We start from the raw sequence: 20,533 nt of genomic DNA, 5'->3' as shown, positions 1-20,533 counted from the left end.
GAAGCTTCAGGAGAAAGTGTCCATCCCAGGACAGCCACAGTGAGACATGGCCAGATGCTGGCAACCAGTCTACCTGCAGGGCCTTCTCCCCCGCTTAGCCAGCCTACTGCCCCCACTGCCTGCCAGCAGGAGCCCCCTCCCACGCCCATGCCATGGGGCACCCAACACTGTGATCACAACTTCCCTGTCACATCAGTGAGTCATGTGAGGCAGCAAGAATGTTCTGGAAGCCAAAGAATATGGCACATGCAGGCAGATTCCTCTGTTGTCCCCTACTAGTGTTTTCCAGTGTGAGATGTGAGCTGGGTGGGTTAAAGGTACAACTGCATGGGTCCCGGCCCTCACCTCTGCCCCCAGCACTCACACCTCTGCTTCTAGTCTGGGCAAATGAGAGTCCCAGTGCGAGGAGTGGAGTGGAAGGTGTGCCTGGGAGAGCAGGCCAGCTGCGGCTGTCCTTAGGAAAGACATCCAACATGTACCAACCACACATGCACCTGCAAGCACACATGTACACTGCACTCTCATGCATGCGTCTCGCTTTCGATATTTCTTGCATCTCAAACATGTCCCAGCAGACCCACCCTCCGGGTACTGAAGACAGCTCTGCTGGCCAAAGGTCACTCCCCAGAAACCTGCCCACTCCCGGCCCGCTCCCGTCCTCTCTGCTGAGACCTGCCCGCTTCCGGCCCACTCCCGTCCTCTCTGCTGAGACCTGCCCACTTCCGGCCCACTCCTGTCCTCACTGCGGTGTGAAGGAGGTGGGAGATAAGGCGCACAGGCAGCTCTCGGTCGCGCTCCTCCTGCCTGCCTCTTCCCTGACTCTGGGCCACCTTTAAGGGCTGCTCCCGTGGCCCCCAACCTTCCTGCTATGTTCGCCATCACACCCTGGGCCAAGATATCCGTGTTATACCCCAGAACTGTCACCCAGCACCCCTCCAACATCAGTGCCAAGAGCGTTCGCTTGAAGTGGGGGCCGGGCACCGCCATCAGGTGCAGCTTGAAGCTACACCAGAATAAGAATAAACGTTCTTCAAGTCCCATAAACACAAAGTCAGCCCCTGAGAGCACACGTCACGCGGCGTCTGGGGCAAGGCACGGCTGAGGACAGCCCAGTCTTAGCTCCACTTCCAGCCCAGCATCCTCTTGGTGCCCCAGCCCACCCCCCAGCAGCACCCGTGGAGCTCCCAGCTCCCAGTTCTGGCCTGGCCCAGTCCTGGCTGTGGGAGGCACTGACAGAGAGAACAACGAGATGGAAGATTTGTCTCTCTGCCTTTCAAATAGAATCATTACATGGTGCTAAAATTAGAATTCCAGGGCTAGGGGAGGAGCAGAGTTGTTCCCCCCAGGATGCCAGTTTGAGCTGGTGGGGGCAGTAAGAGCACCAGGACCTACCTGGCTTGGGTGAGAGGCACAGGAGGACACAGGCCACAGAGTGGGCATTCCCACTGCTCCTCTCCTGGTGGAGCTCCACACCTCCCACCGTGGGCAGGGAGAGGGAACCTATTCCACACCTTAACCCGATGCCAGCCAGCACTGGGTGCTCCAGGCAGCTAAGGGACACTCCTAGCCCATGCCTGCTTCAGCCCTCAGCCCCTGGGGACAGGGCCAGTGAGTATGCACAGGACTCTGCCATGGAGCTTGGTGGTGGCCCTGCAGGGGAGACCCGGCATGGACAGAGCCCAGAGGCCTTTCCTCGAGGTCAGTGCATGTCCCCCTCTACAACACACATTTGGGACAAATGTGGCATGGGCGCCCTCTGGCCCTGACACAGTGACACCACACCAACAGCCAACCCTCGACTTGGGTGCCATCTAGTGCTGAAATGGGGGATGTGCAGTGGGCCCAGAGGACAAGCCAAGGGCTTGGAGGTTCCAGGAGGCAGCTGGTGACGGCCCAGGTGCTTGGGCGCCTCCACCAAGCACGTAGGAGACCCTGATGGTGCCCCTAGTCCATCGAAGAACAGACCTCGAGGCAGGCTCGGGCACTGCCACCACACACGTGGGAGACCCCGATGGCCTTCCGGGCTCCTCAGATGTGTCAGGCACTTAAGGAGTGAGCCCTATTTCTCTTTCTCGGTGCATGTTATTCTTCCCTTAAAACAAATCATTTAAGAAACATCCACAGGAGTTCAGCACGGTGGAGTAACAGCCTAATCCTGCCATCTGCAGCTGCCGGCATCCATATGGGCACCAGGCTGTGCCTACTTCCTCTCCAGCTCCCTACTTGTGGCCTAGGAAAGCAGATGGCCCAAAGCCTTGGGACCCTACATGGGAAACCCAGAGGAAAAGCTCCTGGCTCCTGGTTTCAGGTCAGCTCAGCTCCGGTTATTGTGGCCATTTGGGGAGTAGACCAGTGCAAGATCTTCCTCTCTGTCTCCCCTCTCTGTAAAATCCACCCTTCAAACAAAAATAAATGAATCTTGATACCTCCAATGACTGGGGCTGGGCCAGGCTGAAGCCAGGAGCTCAAGGGCGCCCCGGAATCTTACCTGTCTTAACTGTCCCACGCCCCAAGAGGGTCCTGTAAAAAGACCAAAGGGGCAGGAAGCATCTCCAGAGAGAAAAACAGAAAGCTGCTCAAGCCTAGACACACACAGAGCTGTGCAGCTACTGCAAGGTCAGATCTGAGCCAACCAAGCTATCAAGGCCCGCAGGCCAGAGAGTGAGCCTGCAAGGCACGGAGCGTGGCCTATAGAGGCTACAGTCCTCGTCTAGCTCGCTCCAGGATCCCACATAGGCACCAGTTCTAATCCCAGCAGCCCCACTTCCGGTCTAGCTCCCTGCTTGTGGCCTGGGAAAGCAGTCGCGGACGGCCCAAAGCCTTGGGACCCTGTACCTGCAGGAAAGACTCAGAAGAGGTTCCTGGTTCCTGGCTTCAGATCAGCTCAGCTCCGGCTGCTGCAGGCACTTGGGGAATGAATCAATGTATAGAAGATTTTCCTCTTTCTCCTTCTTTCTGTATGTATCTCACTTTCCAATAAAAATAAATAAATCTTCAAAAAAAAAAACAAAGCGCACCAGTACAGCTGGGCCCCTCAACGGCAGACTTCATACGACACCAAGGACAGCCACGGGGCTGCCCCATGCAGCGAAGCTACCATGCCGAAAGGCATTCTTCAACAAAAAAAGCTGGGGGGTGAGGGTAAGCCATGTTTATGCCACTACGCCTGGGCCATCCACACAGCACGCTTAGGGCCAGCTCCCCATGCTGGGCCATCCACACAGCACGCTGAGGGCCAGCTCTTCCACACCTGGGCCATCCACACAGCACGCTGAGGGCCAGCTCCCTACTCCTGGGCCATCCACACAGCATGCTGAGGGCCAGCTCTTCCACACCTGGGCCATCCATACAGCATGCTGAGGGCCAGCTCCCTACGCCTGGGCCATCCACACAGCACGCTGAGGGCCAGCTCCCTACGCCTGGGCCATCCACACAGCACGCTGAGGGCCAGCTCCCTACGCCTGGGCCATCCACACAGCACGCTGAGGGCCAGCTCCCCACGCCTGGGCCATCCACACAGCACGCTGAGGGCCAGTTCCATCACGCCTGGGCCATCCACACAGCACGCTGAGGGCCAGCTCCCCACACCTAGGTCATCCAAACAGCACGCTGAAGGTCAGCTCCAATTGTAGCTCCTCTAGTCTGAACCAATTCCTACTAATACACCCAGCAGAGGAAGATGGCCCCGGTGCCTGGGGCCCCAGCACTCAGCACTTCTGGCTCCTGTTGTTTCAGAAGTGAACCAGCAGCAGTGAGTGGCACAGCCAGCTCCCTCTCTGCCTCCATCCCTCCCCCTCTTTTCTGTCACTCTGTCTTTCAAAGAAATTAAAGCTCTGAAAAGTAAACAATCTCAGGCCCGGCAGCGTGGCCTAGCGGCTAAAAAGTCCTCGCCTTGAATGCCCCGGGATCCCATATGGGCGCCGGTTCTAATCCCGGCAGCTCCACTTCCCATCCAGCTCCCTGCTTGTGGCCTGGGAAAGCAGTAGAGGACGGCCCAAAGCCTTAGGATCCTGCACCTGTGTGGGAGACCCAGAAGAAGCTCCTGGCTTCAGATTGGCTCAGCTCCGCGCATTGCAGTGACTTGGGGAATGAACCAATTAATGGAAAACATTTCTGTCTCTCCTTCTCTGTAAGTCTGCTTTTCCAATAAAAATAAATTAATCTCTTAACAAATGAAAAGGCACTTGCGGATCCTAAAATTCTCAACAGTGGCCCCAGGGAGGATGCAATGACTAGCTCTGACAGAAGAAGGCGCTGTTTCCTGGGTTTTCAGCATCCGTGGCGGGAACAGGAGGAAACTGGAAGGCCAGCCGAGACTGTCTCTTTTTCTTCTTATTTTTTTATTTGAAAGGTAGAGAAATAAGTAGATGTCCCAACTGCCTGTAACAGCAGGGGATGGGCCAGGCTGAAGCCAGGAACCCGGGAGCTTCACCCAGGTCTCCTGTGTGGGAGGCAGGGGCACAAGAAGCAGGGCTCTGACCACTGCCTCATAGGGTGTACATGAGCATGAATGACAGCTGTCCCTGAGACATGGACCAGGTCTTGCAGCTGGAGATGAAGGTGCCCAAAGTGGGAACAGAACTGCTGCTCCAAACACCCTCCTCACATGTCTGCAGAACCCACTCATTCCTGGCTTCCCACCCCATGTCACTGAGCCTGGAGAGCCTGTCAGATCCCCAGCATGCACGCTTCACGCTGTCAGAGCCGACAGGCACTGTCACGTTGAACGCCTCTTGCCAGCCCCTCTGAAGGTCTCGGGCTCCCACTCCCTGTGACAACCTGCTCCTGACCAGCAGCAGCTCGCTCAGTGGCATCGCTGGGTCCTCTGTGTAAGGACACCTGAGGTGGCAAACTCCTCCCTGCATCCCTGAATGCCACTTAGGACACTCCCCTCAGCGACACCAGCGCCCTGCCCAGCAGTTATGGAGATACAGATCTTGCCACTCCTAACTTCCCCGCTATCATCCATCAGGCAAAACCCTTACTCAGACACTGCCCCTCCCATCTGTAGACACTCCTCCCGGCACCTGCTCCAGGCCTGGGCACTGGAGCCAATGACTTCCTGGAGGACTAGCTGAGGCAGCAGCTGACATGGAGGGACAACCCATCTGCCCCTGGCTCCTCACCTGGGACGCGCTTCTGTGAGCAGTTTCCAGGTCACATCAGCACTGATATCCCATCTGCTCAGAGCCAGTCCTGCCTCAGGATATGACACTCGGGCTCTGAGCTGCTACTGGGCCGTGTCCTGTCAGCTTTGCTGAGAGGGGAGCATATAGCGGGAACCCTCGTCCCCACCTCATCCACCTCACACAAGCTTACCTCACCTGCTGCCTCACACTTCTGTCAGCCACGGAAGGGCAAAGTCCTGCTACCCAACCTCCACCTCATACATACACAGCTGACCTGGAGCCCCATGCGGCAGGGTCTGTGCCCTTTGCTGGCCAGGGGCTGTGGTCACTGTGGCCAGTACCCAAAAGCTGTCACACCCATCACTAGACAGACAATTCAAGGTGCAGCCCCCATAGGACATGACCCCACAGGACATGCTCACACAGGCAAGCTGAGCCACAGTCACCTCAAGGAGTGGTTGCCTGTACAGAGCAGGTACGGCTTCCTCAGTCTGCAGGGGGGCACCCATCGGAGGGGCTCACAGTGCACAGCAGCACGAGTCCTCTGGGGTCACTGTAGCAGGGAAGGACCCACGCAGCAAGGAACTGGGTGTTCTGCCCAAGCCACTGGCTTACACCCGAGGGCGGGGTCGCGTGGCAACAGGTCATGCACCCAGTCACACTCCGGTGGACCTCAGGGGAAGACCCAATACCGGGGGGATGTGGCTGTCCTATCCTTGGACTTCTGACCCCAGAAACTGTGCAGATGAGTCACTGTTTCAGGCATGACTCACTCTGACACAGGGTGCTGAGCAGTCTGACTCTCTCCTGTTTATCTAAGTGCATGGGCCATGTGCTGAGGGACACACCTCCTGGTGACTGGGGGCAGGAAGCTGGGTTGTGCCGAGGGCAGGCCCCATGCCTCTCTGTGCATCTAGTCCACTCAAGTTCATTTTCACATGGACCACTGACACTTCTGCATTTATTTATTTGAAGGGAAGAGAGAGCAAATTTGCTGATTCAATTCCCAAACACCCACCACCGCCAGGGCTGTACTCGGCTGAAGCCAGGAGCCAGGAACTCCACCTTGCGTGTACCATGTGGGCAGCAGGGGCCCAGGGGAGTTAGCAGGAAGCAGAGCAGCCTGCATTGGAAGCCAGGATGGGCTGCAGGCACTGCAAGTGACTTAAGCACCACACTACACCCTCCCTTGCACTTTCGTAGGTGAGGGTGAGGCAGCACTGGGGGCAGAACTGGGGGGAAAGCAGGCAGTGCTGGAGACAGAGCTGAGGGGCTGGGGACAGGGCTGGGGGCAGGTGGTAGGGTTAGACCTGACAGCTCATACAGAGATTGGTGAGGTTTGAGGCTTGACGGACAGCTCCGACTTCATGCCAGAGCCCCAGGGGCTTACCTGCCCTTCAGGATTCGGAGCCTGGGGGCCCGGCGGCGTGGCCTAGTGGCTAAAGTCCTCGCCTTGAAAGCCCCAGGATCCCATATGGGCGCCGGTTCTAATCCCGGCAGCTCCACTTCCCATCCAGCTCCCTGCTTGTGGCCTAGGAAAGCAGTCGAGGACGGCCCGATGCATTGGGACACCCACGTGGGAGACCCGGAAGAGGTTCCTGGTTCCCGGCTTCGCATCGACCCGTTGCGGCTCACTTGGGGAGTGAATCATCGGATGGAAGATCTTCCTCTCTGTCTCTCCTCCTCTGTGTATATCTGGCTGTAATAAAAATGAATAAATCTTCAAAAAAAAAAAAAAAGGATTCGGAGCCTGGGAAGCACTGTGGCCAAGTTACCGCCCATCCTTATGGCCCCATCCCTATGGCTGCACCACTTCCAGTCCTAGCTACCACACTTGCTCCCTGCTAGTACACTGGGAAGGCAGCAGTGGCACCCAAGTGCTTGAGCCTCTGCAGCCATGTGGGAGACCCGGATGGCACTCAGGGCTCCTGGCTTCGGCCTGGGCCAGCTCGGACTGTTATGGTCATTTGGGGAAAGAACCAGTGGATGGAAGACTTTTCCTTCTCTCTCACACCACCCTCCAAAAATGTAAATGTCACTAAAAAAATCAAAAGCCAAAAAACAGAAACCAAGGGATGTGGGTGGTCTAGCGTGAGAAGCTTTTGTCCTCAGCAGGGGCAGGCACCTGCAGTGACACTGCTGGACTGGTCAAGCTGCCAGCAGGAAACTATGCATGCTGATGAGCTCACAGGCTGATGCTGACCTTCTAGCCAGAAGCTGGGCAGACAGCCAGCCAAGTGGCTCCAGGGAATGCCTCACACGGTCCAGGGAGTCCTGGACCTGGGACAGCCTGTGCCAGCGCACGTCGGAAGGTCAAAGCCAGCCAGAAACGAGGAGCTATCACCTTGGCTGACCACCTGGGAGCTCCAGTAGGGCTGCTCTGGTCTCATGTCCTGAGTCACTTCTCCCAACCTGCACACACACACCTGGAAATGGGACAACAAGTATGACTAGGTGGATGTCCAGAGGCCTGCCTGGCCACTGGGAGTGGTTAGCACACCCCGGGGGATGATCACATCCCATATCCGTGGGGTGCTTAGGTTCAACTTTCCGTTCCACTCCAGATCCAGCTCCCTGCTACAGCACAGCCTGCAAGGAGGCAGAGACGGCCCCAGGGCTCGGAACCCTGCCACCCCCATGGGAGACAGATGGAGTTCCTGGCTTGGCCACGCCCAGTCCTGGCACTTACAGGCATTTGGGGAGTGAATCGATGGATCAGACACCTCTCTCACAGTGCCTCTCAAATAATTCTAACAACCTTCGGGAAAGGATGTGGTCACATGAATGACCCCCCTCTCTCCCAATGTCTGATCACACCCACTCTTCCTTTGGAGGCGGCTCCTCAGATGTCCTGCTCGAACACACAGGGCCCACCGCCCAGGAAAACAAGGGCTCCCTAAACACAGGTGTTGTGAACCAGCCCACAGCTACCCAAGTGTCCCTACAAGGGCCTGGCCCCACTGGCAGCAGACCTGGTACCACAGAATGACTCATCACAGCTGCTCAGTGGCCCCCCAGTTTGCAGCGCTGTGAGCTGTTTGTTTCTGGAATTTTCCATCAAGCTATTCAGATGGGGGTTGACACAGATCACCAGAGCTATGGGGTTGGCGGTGACAGGGACAGTGCTAAGTGGTCGTAACACGCGAGCAGTCACACCTGGTCATGAGGGATCAACACTACCTGCTTCAAAAATCAGGAAGTCCCCTTCCCTGTGGCCAGGCTGCACGCTGCACAACTTCCTCAGAATAAAGCACGACGCATTAGCGGCCCCCAGTCAGAAGGCAGGCAGAGGTACAAACACACCGCTAGGCAAGTTAGCGAAGGCGACCAGCAAGCACTGTGGAAGCTCAGACTTGGCCACTCCACTCCAGGGCTCTGTGAGGCCTGCACACAGACAGACTGGGGGCACAGCCCAAGGGGGCGATGGAGGGGACATGTGAGGGAGGCCCTCTGCTGCATCCCGACAAATCCCCAATTTCTCAGGGGTGGAGCAGAGCCCCTGCCTCCCTCAGAATCAAACAGCTCAGAAACGCATGGTAAAAAACTTTGTTAGTTATAAATCAGCCATTTGAGAACTCATCATGTTCACAGATCACAGTAAGAGAGGAGGCAGCTGGTCTGGGTTCCCCAAGCGGGGGGCCTCAGGCTGTCCCACAACCCCCTGCTGTGAACTCGCCAAGACCGTGACTTCCTGCCCCATGACAAGGGAACAAGACTGGCCACGCACAGCCCAACAGAGGGTTCCACATGCCAGTGGAGGGTCTGCCGGATGTGGGGTGTCTCATTCAGCCTGGAGCCAGTCCCACAGTTAGCCATGGACAGGTGACCACCTCAGAACCTTCAACAGCGACACACAGAGGTGGCCCAGGGGCCTCACAGAGCATTCTCGGCTATCAAAGAGCTCACAGCTCTGGTGGCAATTCTTAAACCTTCCCATATGTCGCCATGGTGCTGTCTTCCAGAATTCTAGCAGGTGCCAGTCCTGCACCCAGCCTGTGTCCAGCAGGACCCACAGCGATGGATAAGGAAGTGATCAAAGGACCCACCTCCTGACTCCGGCCTCAGTGAGAATCCTGGTTTGCAGGGATGCTGCCAGCACCTGGTGGGCGGCCTCAGAGTGAGGTGGGCGGCCTCAGACTGAGGGAGCAACGCCACAACTGACCTCGGACGTGAAACATGACAGTTTAAGCAGGCAGCCAGGTCTCCATGTCAGTCAGGGCGGCTTGCCCATGTCCTGAGAAGTGTGTGTCAGGCCCACGCTCACGCCTCCACATCCACCTCTTGCAGCCATGCAGGCTCAGTAGGAGGCCTTGACACTGGTTGAGCTGGAGGAGTAGGAGCTAGACTTGCGTGAGACCTTCTGGGAGCTGAGTGAGACCTGCATGCGCTTCACCGTGCGCACGCTGCGGCACTGGAGCGCGTGGCACACGTGGTCACGGAATTCCTGTGAGACAAAGTAGTAGACGAAGGGGTCGAGACAGCTGTTGAGCGTGGACAGGCAGAGGGCCACGAGGTAGAGCGCATAGACATGGCTCTGGCCCCGAGTGCGGATGAGGAAGTAGTGCACCACTAGCAGCAGGTTGCTGGGCGTGAAGCAGAGCAGGTACATGGCCAGCACGGTGATCACCAGGCGCACAGCCCGCCGCCTCTTGCGGTCTGAGGCCTCGTCCATGGCCGAGGAGCGCAGCGTCCGGATCATGAGCGCGTAGGCCGAGGCTGTGAGCACGGCTGGGAAGAGGAAGGCGCCAATGGCCAGTGAGAGGAAGTAGCTGAACATATCGCCCACCAGCACCTCTTCAGGCAGCACGTCGTGGCAGGTGGTGATGTTCAGGGCCGGGACGTACACGGTCTGCCGCACCACATACAGTGGGATGGTGAGCAGCAGGCCGAGCAGCCAGACACCCAGGGAGACGCCAAGGGCCACACGGGCGGCGCGGCCGGGGTGCAGCATGGGGTTTACGATGACCCAGTAGCGCTGCACACTGAGGCAGGTCATGAAGAGGATGGAGCAGTACATATTGCCGTAGAAGAAAGCCACCAGCACCCTGCACAGGGCCTCGCCGTAGACCCAGTCATTGCCGCGCAGGTGGTAAGCGACCTTGAGGGGAAACCAGAACACCGACAGCAGGTCAGCCGCGGCCAGGTTGGCCATGTAGATGACCGCCGCGTGCTTCTTCTGGCTGCGGAACAGGAAGACCCACAGGGCCATGGCGTTGCTTGGCAAGCCCACCGCAAACACTAGCGTGTACACTATCGGGAGGAAGACGGTGGTCAGCTTCCCTGTGAGCACCGACTGGGAGAACTCGTCCACAGAGAGGCCCGGCTGCACCGAGGCGCTCCTCCCGGGGACTGCTGGGGAGTTGGGGTGCCGGCCAATCAGACTGCGCCCCTTGGAGGTTCTGTTGGTCCCTGTGTGGGAGACAGACAAGGTCACTGACCAGCAGGGTTTCCACATGGATGATGGGGTCCCTGCTCACAACAAACACTCTTGGTCCTGCTCAGCAGAACAGCATTCCTGGGATTCCTTCATCTGCTTTCATGCTTTTGTTTTTAAATATATGACTTAAAGGAAAAAAATTGTTTATTTGAAAGGCAGAGTTACAGAGGTGGGAAAGACAGAAAGAAAGCTCTTCCATCTGCTGCACAGGGCTGGGCCAGGCCAAAGCCAGATCCAGGAGCTCCAGTCTGGTCTCCCATGGGGCTGCAGGAGCCCAAGCATTTGGGCAACCTTCCAGAGCTCCCCCAGGAATGCCACGCTGCAGCTGTCACTTTAACCCAGGACTAGAGGGTAAGCCCAACAAGGACATTTTTTCTCAGAAGTTCTTGCAGAATTCACAAGCACACTAATCTCTAGGAATCCCACAAAGACCGGGAGTGTCTCGCTCTTTCCCTGACAAATTATACACACCTGGGAAGAAATCTGTGGGTCGTATGGGAACTCCTTCCCCTGTCCTCAAGAGCAGGAGGCAACAGGCTCCACCCAGCACCTGCTTCCGGGCATTCTCCCTGTGTGGCCTGAGGCACTGCACCTGTCCTGGGGAGGAGCACCTGTCCCAGGGAGAAGCACCTGTCCTGGGGAGCAGTACCTGTCCAGTTCAGCCAACATGCCAGACTGTCTCTCTGACCCAGGAATCAGTAGGGATCTCCTCTTCCATGCTGCAGTCCCAGAGGCTTTCCCATTGCAGCTATAGCTTGCAAGCCCTCTGGGCTCCAGGCTGCTGGGTGGGTGAGAATGCCAAGACCAAGATGTGCTTCGCACAGCTTTCACAACTGACTGCCTTCCCCACAATGCAAACACAATTTTCAACCAGGAACCAAAGGATAACAGAAGCCCAGTACCAAATCCAGCATCTGCAGACCACAGGTCTGTGCAGAGCCAAGAATGCGCTAGAACTGAAACCCAGGGCTCCCCTGCAGGGAGGACAGACCCTGCTGTGTCTCCCTCACCCTCTCTCTCCCCTACAGGCCTAAGGGTGCTAACCCCAGTGGGGGGAGGGGGAGGGGTGCCACGCCCCACTTCTTGTCTTAGAGGTGGCTCCCAGAACAGCAGTGCAAGACTACCTAAAGCCCCACACCCATGGACCTGGTCTGGCTTAGGCACAACGTGAGGCTTGAAAGGAGGTCATCTAGGAGCACCCAGGACAAGCGTCCTTCTGAGAGCAAGGCTGAGGGAGATTGGAGGCACCATAGGAGGCACAGGAAAAAGTGGGATGAAAATGGAGGCAGAGACTACAGTGACACCCAGGCATGTTGGGGGGGCGCCAGTTCTTGTCCAGGATGCCAAAGCAGTGCCAAGAGCCACCAGGAGCCGCACACATTCAGTGCCAGTCCTCCTGGCACCTCTCCAGTCAGGCGAGGGACCACACTACTGCTGTCTCCACAGCTGTGCTGCTGCCAGCATGACATGGCAGCCACAGCAAGTCACTGGTTGCTGTCAGACCCATCTCTGATCCAACTTCATTTGTAGGTTTCCAAAATGGACATTTTATTCTTAAGTTGTAAAGCAGCATTCCCACATATCACAGTGTCCTTCAAATACTTGATCACAACCTGCAGTAAGAAATTGGATGCACATGCTAACTTCGTTCCCAATACAACTATTCAGAAGAACAGATTACAAGCCACTAATCCCTCCTGCAAACTAACTGTCTCCCAGAATGTACCCTGTCAGCCTGCATTACCCAGGGTGCACCCTGATGGCCTGATTAACTCAGGATGCACTCTGATGCCTGCATTACCCAGGGTGCACCCTGACAGCCTGCATTACCCATGGTGCACCCTGATGGTCTGCATTACCCAGGGTGCACCCTGACAGCCTGCATTACCCAGGGTGCACCCTGATGACTTATTTCACCCAAGCTACACTCTGATGTTCCTAACTCTTTTCTAGTCCACTCTGGCTAACATTTCAGTCACCACACTAGTTTTACCACATGACCCACTAGTGTTTTCCAAAACCTCAGCCTTCAAGTTCTCCAAGAGCAAGGGTGCAGTATGATGATCGCCTGGGCAGAATGGCAGGAGTGGCTGCTGTGGCACATCCGTGGCCTGTTGGAGGCGTGGTCCCTGGTACCGAGTAATGGTGCTGAGAGCTAGGCACCAGGGAGCTCAGGAAGGATGGTACTCACTTCCCAGAACATGTCTGCTCCAGCAGCCTGAGGCCACAGGAGCAGCCCCTCCCTCGCCGTGTGGCCTCTCCCAAGGCACCTGCCCAGCTCCCACAGGAGACACATTGCCCAGCAGTGACGTGTCCTGATGGCTCCCTCCACAGCAGCCAGATGGGCCAGCCTCACCTTGGACCCTTCCCCTGCCTCCTGCCCAGTCTCAGGTCCTCAGCTTCAGCCACAGGACTGGCCTGAGTACCAGGGCTGCAGGCTGATTCCTTTTTGGCAGCCACAGCGCTGGCAGATCCCAGGCTAAAGGGCTTGGTGAGACGCACTGGACAGTGGCTGGTCCCTTCAGGTCCCAGGCTGGGCCTCCTGGAGGCAGTACCTCTTGAGGAGGCTCAGCCAAGTTCAGAGCCATTCAGCACATCACCAGCTCTCCTTGTAGCCCTGATCAGTAATGCAGGCACCGCCGTTAGAGCTGCACACACTGTAGCTGGGACAGCTGAGCATACTTGCTGAGGCCAACCCACCCCCAGGTAGCAGTCAGGGCTCACCCAGCCACCCTGTCTCTAAAATCTGCCACCTTTGGGGCCTGGCGTGGTGGCCTAGCGGCTAAAGTCCTTGCCTTGAAGGTGTAAGGATCCCATATGGGTATCGGTTCTAATCCCGGTAGCTCCACTTCCCATCCAGCTCCATTTGTGGCCTGGAAAAGCAGCCAAGGACGGCCTAAAGCCTAGGGACCCCACACCCACGTGAGAGACCTGGAGGAAGTTCCTGGCCCCTGACATTGGATCGGCTCAGCACCAGCCGTTGCAGTCACTTGGGGAGTGAATCATTGGATGGAAGATCTTCCTCACTGTCTCTCTTCCTCTCTGTATATCTGACTTTCCAATAAAAATAAATAAATCTTTCAAAAAATACATCTGTCAACCTCGTTGGGCCTCTGTCGGCTCCATGGAGACTCAGGTGACCTGTGCTGACTCCACACCATGTATTTGCCCAAACAGAACATTTACATTTTTAATGTCATTTTAAGACCTACTCTTGGGGCTTGCACTGTGGGGAAGCAGGTGAAGCCACTGCCTACAAAGCCAGCATCCTGTATGGGCACCAGTTAAGGTCCCAGCTGCTCCACTTCCCATTCAGCCCCCTGCCAATGTGCCTAGGAAAGAAGGACAGACGGTCCAAGTGCTTGGGTCCCTGCACTGACACTGATGGGAGACCCAGAACCTCCTCGCTTCGTCCCGGCCCAGGCCTGGCCTTTGAGGCCAATAGGGGTGTGAAGCAGTGGGTGAAAGAGCTCTGGCTGCCTCTCAGCAACCAGTCTGCTGAGACCTGTTGGTCATCAGGAAAGAACGACCTTCTGTGCCTTCCCTGGAGGCCAAAGGGAAAGAGGACTCAAGACCACGGCCTGTGGCCACAACGCTAGGTGGCTGCACCCACAATCCACTTCCCACGGTCTCGGAGCTGGAGTGTGTAGCCAGGGCCACAGAGCCAGACCTATGAAGGCCTCGTGGGTCAGCCCTCATACTCCTTTGTGTGCTAGGTGACCAAAGTGACGCTGGTCCCACCCTTGAGGATTCCCACCATCCCTGGGGATCCCCACATCGGGGGGTGGAACCCACAGATCCAGAGCATTCAACAGTGCCTTGGCACTGACCACTCAGTATGGCAAGTGAATGACATTTTTAAAAATTGACTTTTACTTACTTTATTTGAGTGACTGGTTCACTCCCCAAAGCCTGCTGCAGCCCAGGCAGGGCCAAGGCAAGCTGGGACCCTGGAACTACACCCAGGCTCCCACATGGGTGGCAGGGACTCAAGTCCTGACCCACCAGCAGGACATGCATTGGTAGGAAGCTGGAAGTGGGAGTGGAGTAGGCAGGGAGCCCCCAGGTGCCGGACACCATGCTCAGCACCCACCCTCGGACAGTATTTGGAGACCCAGACAAGCTGTGTATTGGAATAATATGGAAAATTCTCTAAGATACAAGGGGTCTTGAAATTGCATTATGGAAAAAACCTGCAAAAACCTTTTTGTACTAAAATGGACCAGTGTTCTGGTCCTCCTGCCTTGTTGGCTCCGTCCCTTGCTTCCTGCCTCACTCCCTATCTCAGCACCCTTGTTGCAGTGGGTTTAGCCAGCTCTACGTGGAGCTTCTTGGTGCAGGGCTTTGGCTGTGTGGAAGTCACTCTCTCGGTGACACCCATGCGCACCGTCCAGCTCTCGCAGGGATCTGAAGCCTTGTTTCCTGGCCTGAAACCCCCTTCCTGCCCCTCACCCCTCACCCCAGGCTGTCCTTCAGGAGCTTAGTTCACTGGCACCACCATGCCATCCCTGCCTTCACAGGGTTCAAATGAGTGGCTTTCAGGGCACCACAGCTGAATAACCCTCCTGCCTCGTGATCATTCGTCCATCCACCACTTGCTGGCCACCTTCCTGGGAAGGTGAACCTGTGCTGGACGCTCAGTGTGCTGTGTGTCCTCCAGCCTGCTCTCCTTGGCACCATCTTTCCTGGGTTTCGAAGGTCAAAGCCACTTACTACACCCAAAGTGTTTTGTAAAGTCAGTGTTTGCACAAGAATGTACAATGGAAGGTTGCTGTTGTCACAGGAAGAAGGAAATCACAATCCCAAAGCCGTAAAAAGAGGGCCAGCCCGGAACCCTAATCCCAACAGCCCTGACAAGAGGACCAGCCCGGGACCCTGGCATGTGGCGCCTGCCAGAGTCCGCACACTGCAGGATGAGCTGAAAGGCCAGCCCGCCAGGGCAGCGAGCATCACATAGTCCTCCCTTCCAGCAGGTTACGTCACCCGTGAGACCCAGGTCTCACCCACAGTGACAGGAGACTTACTGCAAGATCCTCTCTTCAGACCCTTCTGTCGGTGCAGTTCAGAAGAAAGGAGGAGGTAACATGGGGGGAACCACAGCTGGTCACTGCATGGGTGCCCTACCACCACCAGCACCAGCCAGAGATGCAGCAAGCCCCTACCTCAGCCAGGGCTGACCGTAGCTACTGCTGACTGCCTCTTTCCTTCCCAGCCTCCGGGAGGCCTGGCTGAGGACAAGGTCTGGGGTGCCCTCTCCACATCCCCAAAACTCAGAAAAAATGCCCCAAGTGTGCTCTCTCAGGAGTAGGTACAACATCCTCAGTACTGGCCCAGCTCACAAAATCAGAGATGTGGCACCCAAGGGCAACCAGGGCCCCCCCCACAGCACTGCCCTCCCACTGGGGACCCAGGGCAGCTAGGGCCCCCCACAGCACTGCCCTCCCACTGGGGACCCAGAGCAGTCAGGGCCCCACACAGTGCTGCTCTCCCACACTGTCCTCCCACTGGGGACCCAGGGCAGCCAGGGTCCCCCCAGCGCTGCTCTCCCACACTGTCCTCCCACTGTGGACCCCACATAGCACAGCCCTCCCACGATTGCCTGCAGAGTCACCTGAAGAGCCTGGTAGGTGCTGTAGTCATGTACCTGCCCACCTTATCTCACCCGTGGACACACCTGGTCTGTGAGCTCACCCTTAACGCACACACGGGAAAACAGGAGCCAACCCTCAGCGGCAGCTACTTGACGGGGCTAGGGCAGCTATTTGGCGGGGCTAGGGCTGGGGCAATTCAAGTCCTCCCTCCACAGTGGGCACCAGCCACAAGGGCCAAGCTAAACCTCCACCTACAGTGCCAGCACCCCACATGTTGCCCCAGTCCCTGCTGTTCCATTTTTACCCTAGCTCCCTGCTAACGTCGGGGGGGGGGGGGGGGTGGGGGAGGGTGGTGGTGGGGGAGCCAGTTGCTAGGGTCCCTGCACCCAGGTGGGATACCTGGAAGAAGCTCCTAAATTCAGACTGGCCCAAATCTGGCCATCTGGGAATGAACCAGTGGACGGCAGACCTTTGTAACTCAAACCAAATAAAGAAATCTTAAAAAAAAAAAAAATCATAGAGGCAGCAGATGCCTCCTCGGCCCAAGGGTTCAGTGCGTGTGTAGCAGGGCTGGGTCGGGCCGTGCCTATCTGCTTCGCTGTTTGTTGAGGTCCTGCAGTCAGAAGCCCACGGTGGTGGCCAGAGGGAGCCAACAGCAGCGCCCTTCCCGGCCTGCTTCGGGGAGCCTCACCCCACGAAGGAGGTAGAGCAGTATGACCAGCTCTGGTTAACCAGTGACTCGGGGTCATCGGCACGCCCAGCCCCTAGTCAGGTAGACAGGGTGTTCGGGAACACACAGCTCAGGGCTGCCGTACCCACACCCATGCATGAAAAAAAAACCAAAAAACAACCAAAGCCTTTGCTCCCGAGTGGAAGCTCACGACTGGAGAAGACTCGGGTAAGGCACTGCCCACTGCGGAGTACACCCAGGAGGACAAGCGCGGGCCCCCGCGGGCCCCACAAGGGCTGCGTGGCAGGCCAGGCCCACCCGGGAGTCTCCCCGCCTATGTGGAAGCTCCGCCGGCAAACCCTGAGGCCTGAGGCCTGAGCTGGGCTCCACACTCGCATTCAGGTTCCCCGAGGAAGCTGCCCAAAGACTCGATGTTTGCAAAGAGACTGGCCCCAGGGGACGGGCACGTGCCCTGGGGACCCACACTCCTCTCGGAGCCAGGCACCGAATACTTGAGCCGCTCTCGGTTCCGGAGGTCCGGCGGTGCATGAGGAAGCCGCTGGACACCTTGGAGCGCGCACCTGCCCCGCGTGTCCGAAGCCTTCCCTGGCCACAAGCCTCACCTGCGTTTGCGTCACTCCCGGAGGCCAAGGTCGCCAGCAGGAGCGCGCACCCCAACAGCCACACCACGCGCGGGACTGGCATCTTCCCCGACGCCGTGGGCGCACACCCCGCCTCGCACCCGGAGCCCTGGCCGTGCCGGGAGGAAGCACGGATCCTGCGCGTCAGCCCAGGTCTGAAGGCGCTTCCGCGCAATGGCCGCACCTGCACGAGGCCCCGCCCCGGCCCCGCCCGGTCTCCGGCCAGGGTCCCAGAGCTCTCTGCATTGGAATGCAAATGACCGGGAGCTGGGAAAGCGGGTTCTCCCGGTTCCGGACAAAGCCCACACCACTCCGACCCCGGCTGGTTACGCTGAGAGTCCGAGTAGTTCCCTGCACTCCCGGAAAGGACCTGCACACGGGCTTTCAGCCAGCAGTGGCTCTTGAAGTCTGCAAGCCTCGCTGGGAGCAGAAGGAGGTCGGGTTGGAGCCTGCTTCCCTTTCTGCTCTGACCAGCAGCGTCCTGGACACTCACACCCCTTCAAGCCTGGCCAGCTCCTGTAGGTGCAGGTGCAGAACAGCTAACGAATCAACCGGCTCCTTTTTAAATTTTGTATTTAATTTTATTTGAAAGGAAGAGAAAGACCTTCCTTCCACAGGCTTCTCCCTAAATCACCTGACAGGGCTGGGCAGGCCAAAGCCAGGAGCCAGGGGGCTGTGTGTGTCAGCAGGGAACAAGATCCGAAGCAGAGTGGCCTGGACCTCATACATGAGGCAGGGAGGGACAGGGTCCCAAGCCAGGGACTGCCACTGTAGCCCCGTCCACACACCGCAGTGCCATATCTGTAGGAGCCTGGGCTTGTCCCATCCCACTGGTGGAACAAGGTGTGCAGGCATGAGTGTAGCTGTGAGCTCTTGTGCTGATGGCCACTTGGTGGGTATTCCAGTCAGGAGACCCCAGAGTCCCAGCTGGTCACAGGAGCCGCTGGCCCGGCATCCCTGAGGTGGGAGCAGGACCTGCCTCTCCCTACTAATGCACCTGTCTAGACACCTGTTATCCCTTAGGCCAGTGGGTGGGGAAGATGCTGGATGTCTGAACCATCAGATCAGCGTGGAGGAGAGAGGCAGGACAGGGGACCGGTTTTAATGGCCCAGAGAGTGTAAGAAGCAGCTGTGAACTCAGCTCAGTGTGGATGCTCCTGCCCAGCTCCTGCCTGGCCACTTGAGAGCCAGGCTCCCACGGCTGTCCCCAAGTCTCCCAACAGACCCAGGTCTGCCCAACAGTGGGCTGGGCCACCGGACCTGGACCCAGGCTGTCCTGGATGGTCCTGCCTGTGAGTGTGTCTTGGGTGTGGTACTTTCCAAGCCCCAGGGTGTGGGGGAATTCCCAGGTTGCCGGTATCTCAGGAGGGGGGTGGGAAGGGGCGGCTGCCCGCCAGGGCCCCAAAGTCACCAGAGACAGCTGGGAAGCCGCAAGAGGGGAGTCAGTGGCAGGGAGGGAGGGGGGCCCTGGAGTCAGGCTGGAGTCCCAGCTCCCACAGGACCCTGGGACTAACCTGACCTTTGACACCCAGCAGCCCTGGGGTGGCTCTGACTGCATCCCAGACAGCCCCTCTCCCCTCCGTCACAAAATGGAGTGAGGGTTGTTTCCATTGCAAGTGTCCTCTGGCAAACAGACACCTGCAGCCAGGGCAACAGCTCAACTGGGTAATCCCCTGCCCTATTCCACCTGCAGCTGGGCTGATCCTCTTCTGATCCAGCTTCCTGCTTGTGACCTGGGAAATCAGTAGAGGATGGGCCCTGTGCTAGGACCCTACACCTATGTAGGAGACCTGGAAGAAGCTCCTGGCCCCTGGCTTCAGACCAGCTCAGCTTAGGCTTTGCAGCCATTTGGGCAGTGAACCAGCAAATGGAAGATCTTTCTATCCATCTCCTTCTCTTTGTCAATCTGCCTTTCCAATTAAATACAAATCTTAGAGACAAAGACACAGCCAGTGTCCCTTCTGCTGGCTCCAGGAAGAGCCAGGTCTCCTAGCAGCTCACGGCCCCCCAACAGGCCCCTCCCCAGAGACGCCAGCCCCTGTTGCTACCCCTCATCCTCCCCACTGCCCCGTCCTCGTCTATCACCCACTGCCATCCCTCTACAGTGTGGGGCTGACAGGTGGCCGCGAGCTCCATCCTGGGAAATGAGCTCTGAAAAGCAGCAGAGTGCAGCTGCCGACCCCCACGCCTGCCTTGGGTTTCGGTGAGTCTGCTGTGACTCACATGGAGGGGTCTGGTGTCATTCTCCAGGAATGTGTTTCTCCAGGCAGGGCAGCCCTCCTGGTGGTCTCCTGGTCCCTGGCCTTGGGTGACTCACACACCCTGAGGGCTCGGCTGCCATGCATGCCGGGAACTCTGTGCAGCTTCCCACACCTGCTGTCTAAGAGGAGGGAGATGGCATTCAAGTGAAACTACCCACCAGCCTTGAGGCCTGGCTCTGTGTCCCACACATGCTCACTGAGCACTCAATGGACAGGTCAGCAATGCCCTTCCCTGTGAGCCACGTCCAATCTGCTAGCAGGTTCTGCCTGGAAAATATCCCCCAATGCCAGCCAGGCACAGGCAACCATGGTCCTGCACTGTTCTAGAACCATCTACACACACAGGGTGAGCCCGCGTCCATTAGGGGTCTGTACTGTGGCAACAGCATCTGTTATCAGGGTGCTTGGCTAAGTTCTGGCTGTTCTGCTCTTTACCCAGCTCCCTGTTAATGTGCCCCCTGGGAAGGCAACAGCAGAAGACCAAACCCTTGGGTCCCCATGACACACACACATATACACATATGCACACAGACACATAGGACCCCTTACACACATACGCACACACACAGGACCTCATACACAAACACACTGCACACACACACAGGACCCCATATACAAACACACTGCATATACTCGACCTCATCCCCGAGGCTGTTATTCCAGTCCTACATGTCCCTACCATTCCTCTGTACCCATTGCCCTCCCACATTCCCCCCAGCCACTTCCCACTTCCCCCTGGACCCCACAAGGGAGGCACAGGAAGTGGCCCACAAGCAGTGGATACCAGCCAGCGGGGCTGTGTCA

The 20,533-nt window shown here is 57.6% G+C and overlaps 1 protein-coding gene across 1 annotated transcript; it reads right to left on the bottom strand.

The window, feature by feature from the left end:
- Positions 1 to 9,256: 9,256 nt before the first annotated feature.
- On the bottom strand, positions 9,257 to 17,621 carry F2RL1 (F2R like trypsin receptor 1). Its single transcript, XM_058656302.1, has 2 exons — positions 17,451 to 17,621; positions 9,257 to 10,538 (listed from the first exon to the last, which is right to left on the bottom strand). Exons 1-2 carry the CDS (start codon positions 17,530 to 17,532, stop codon positions 9,427 to 9,429), a joined length of 1,194 nt encoding a protein of 397 aa, XP_058512285.1. The 5' UTR covers positions 17,533 to 17,621; the 3' UTR covers positions 9,257 to 9,426.
- Positions 17,622 to 20,533: the final 2,912 nt, after the last annotated feature.

This window comes from Ochotona princeps, chromosome 28, assembly GCF_030435755.1.
Source record: "Ochotona princeps isolate mOchPri1 chromosome 28, mOchPri1.hap1, whole genome shotgun sequence".
In the NCBI taxonomy this organism is placed as follows: domain Eukaryota; kingdom Metazoa; phylum Chordata; class Mammalia; order Lagomorpha; family Ochotonidae; genus Ochotona; species Ochotona princeps.
The sequence above is the reverse complement of the archived record's forward strand: the minus strand, read 5'-3'. Positions and strand labels throughout refer to the sequence as shown.

Excerpts from the sequence above, each read along its gene's own strand:
- F2RL1 (XM_058656302.1), bottom strand. The coding sequence starts at position 17,532 with ATGCCAGTCCCGCGCGTGGTGTGGCTGTTGGGGTGCGCGCTCCTGCTG. Across the intron at positions 10,539-17,450 it reads CGGGAGTGACGCAAACGCAG|GGACCAACAGAACCTCCAAG; the intron begins GTGAGGCTTGTG and ends TCTCCCACACAG.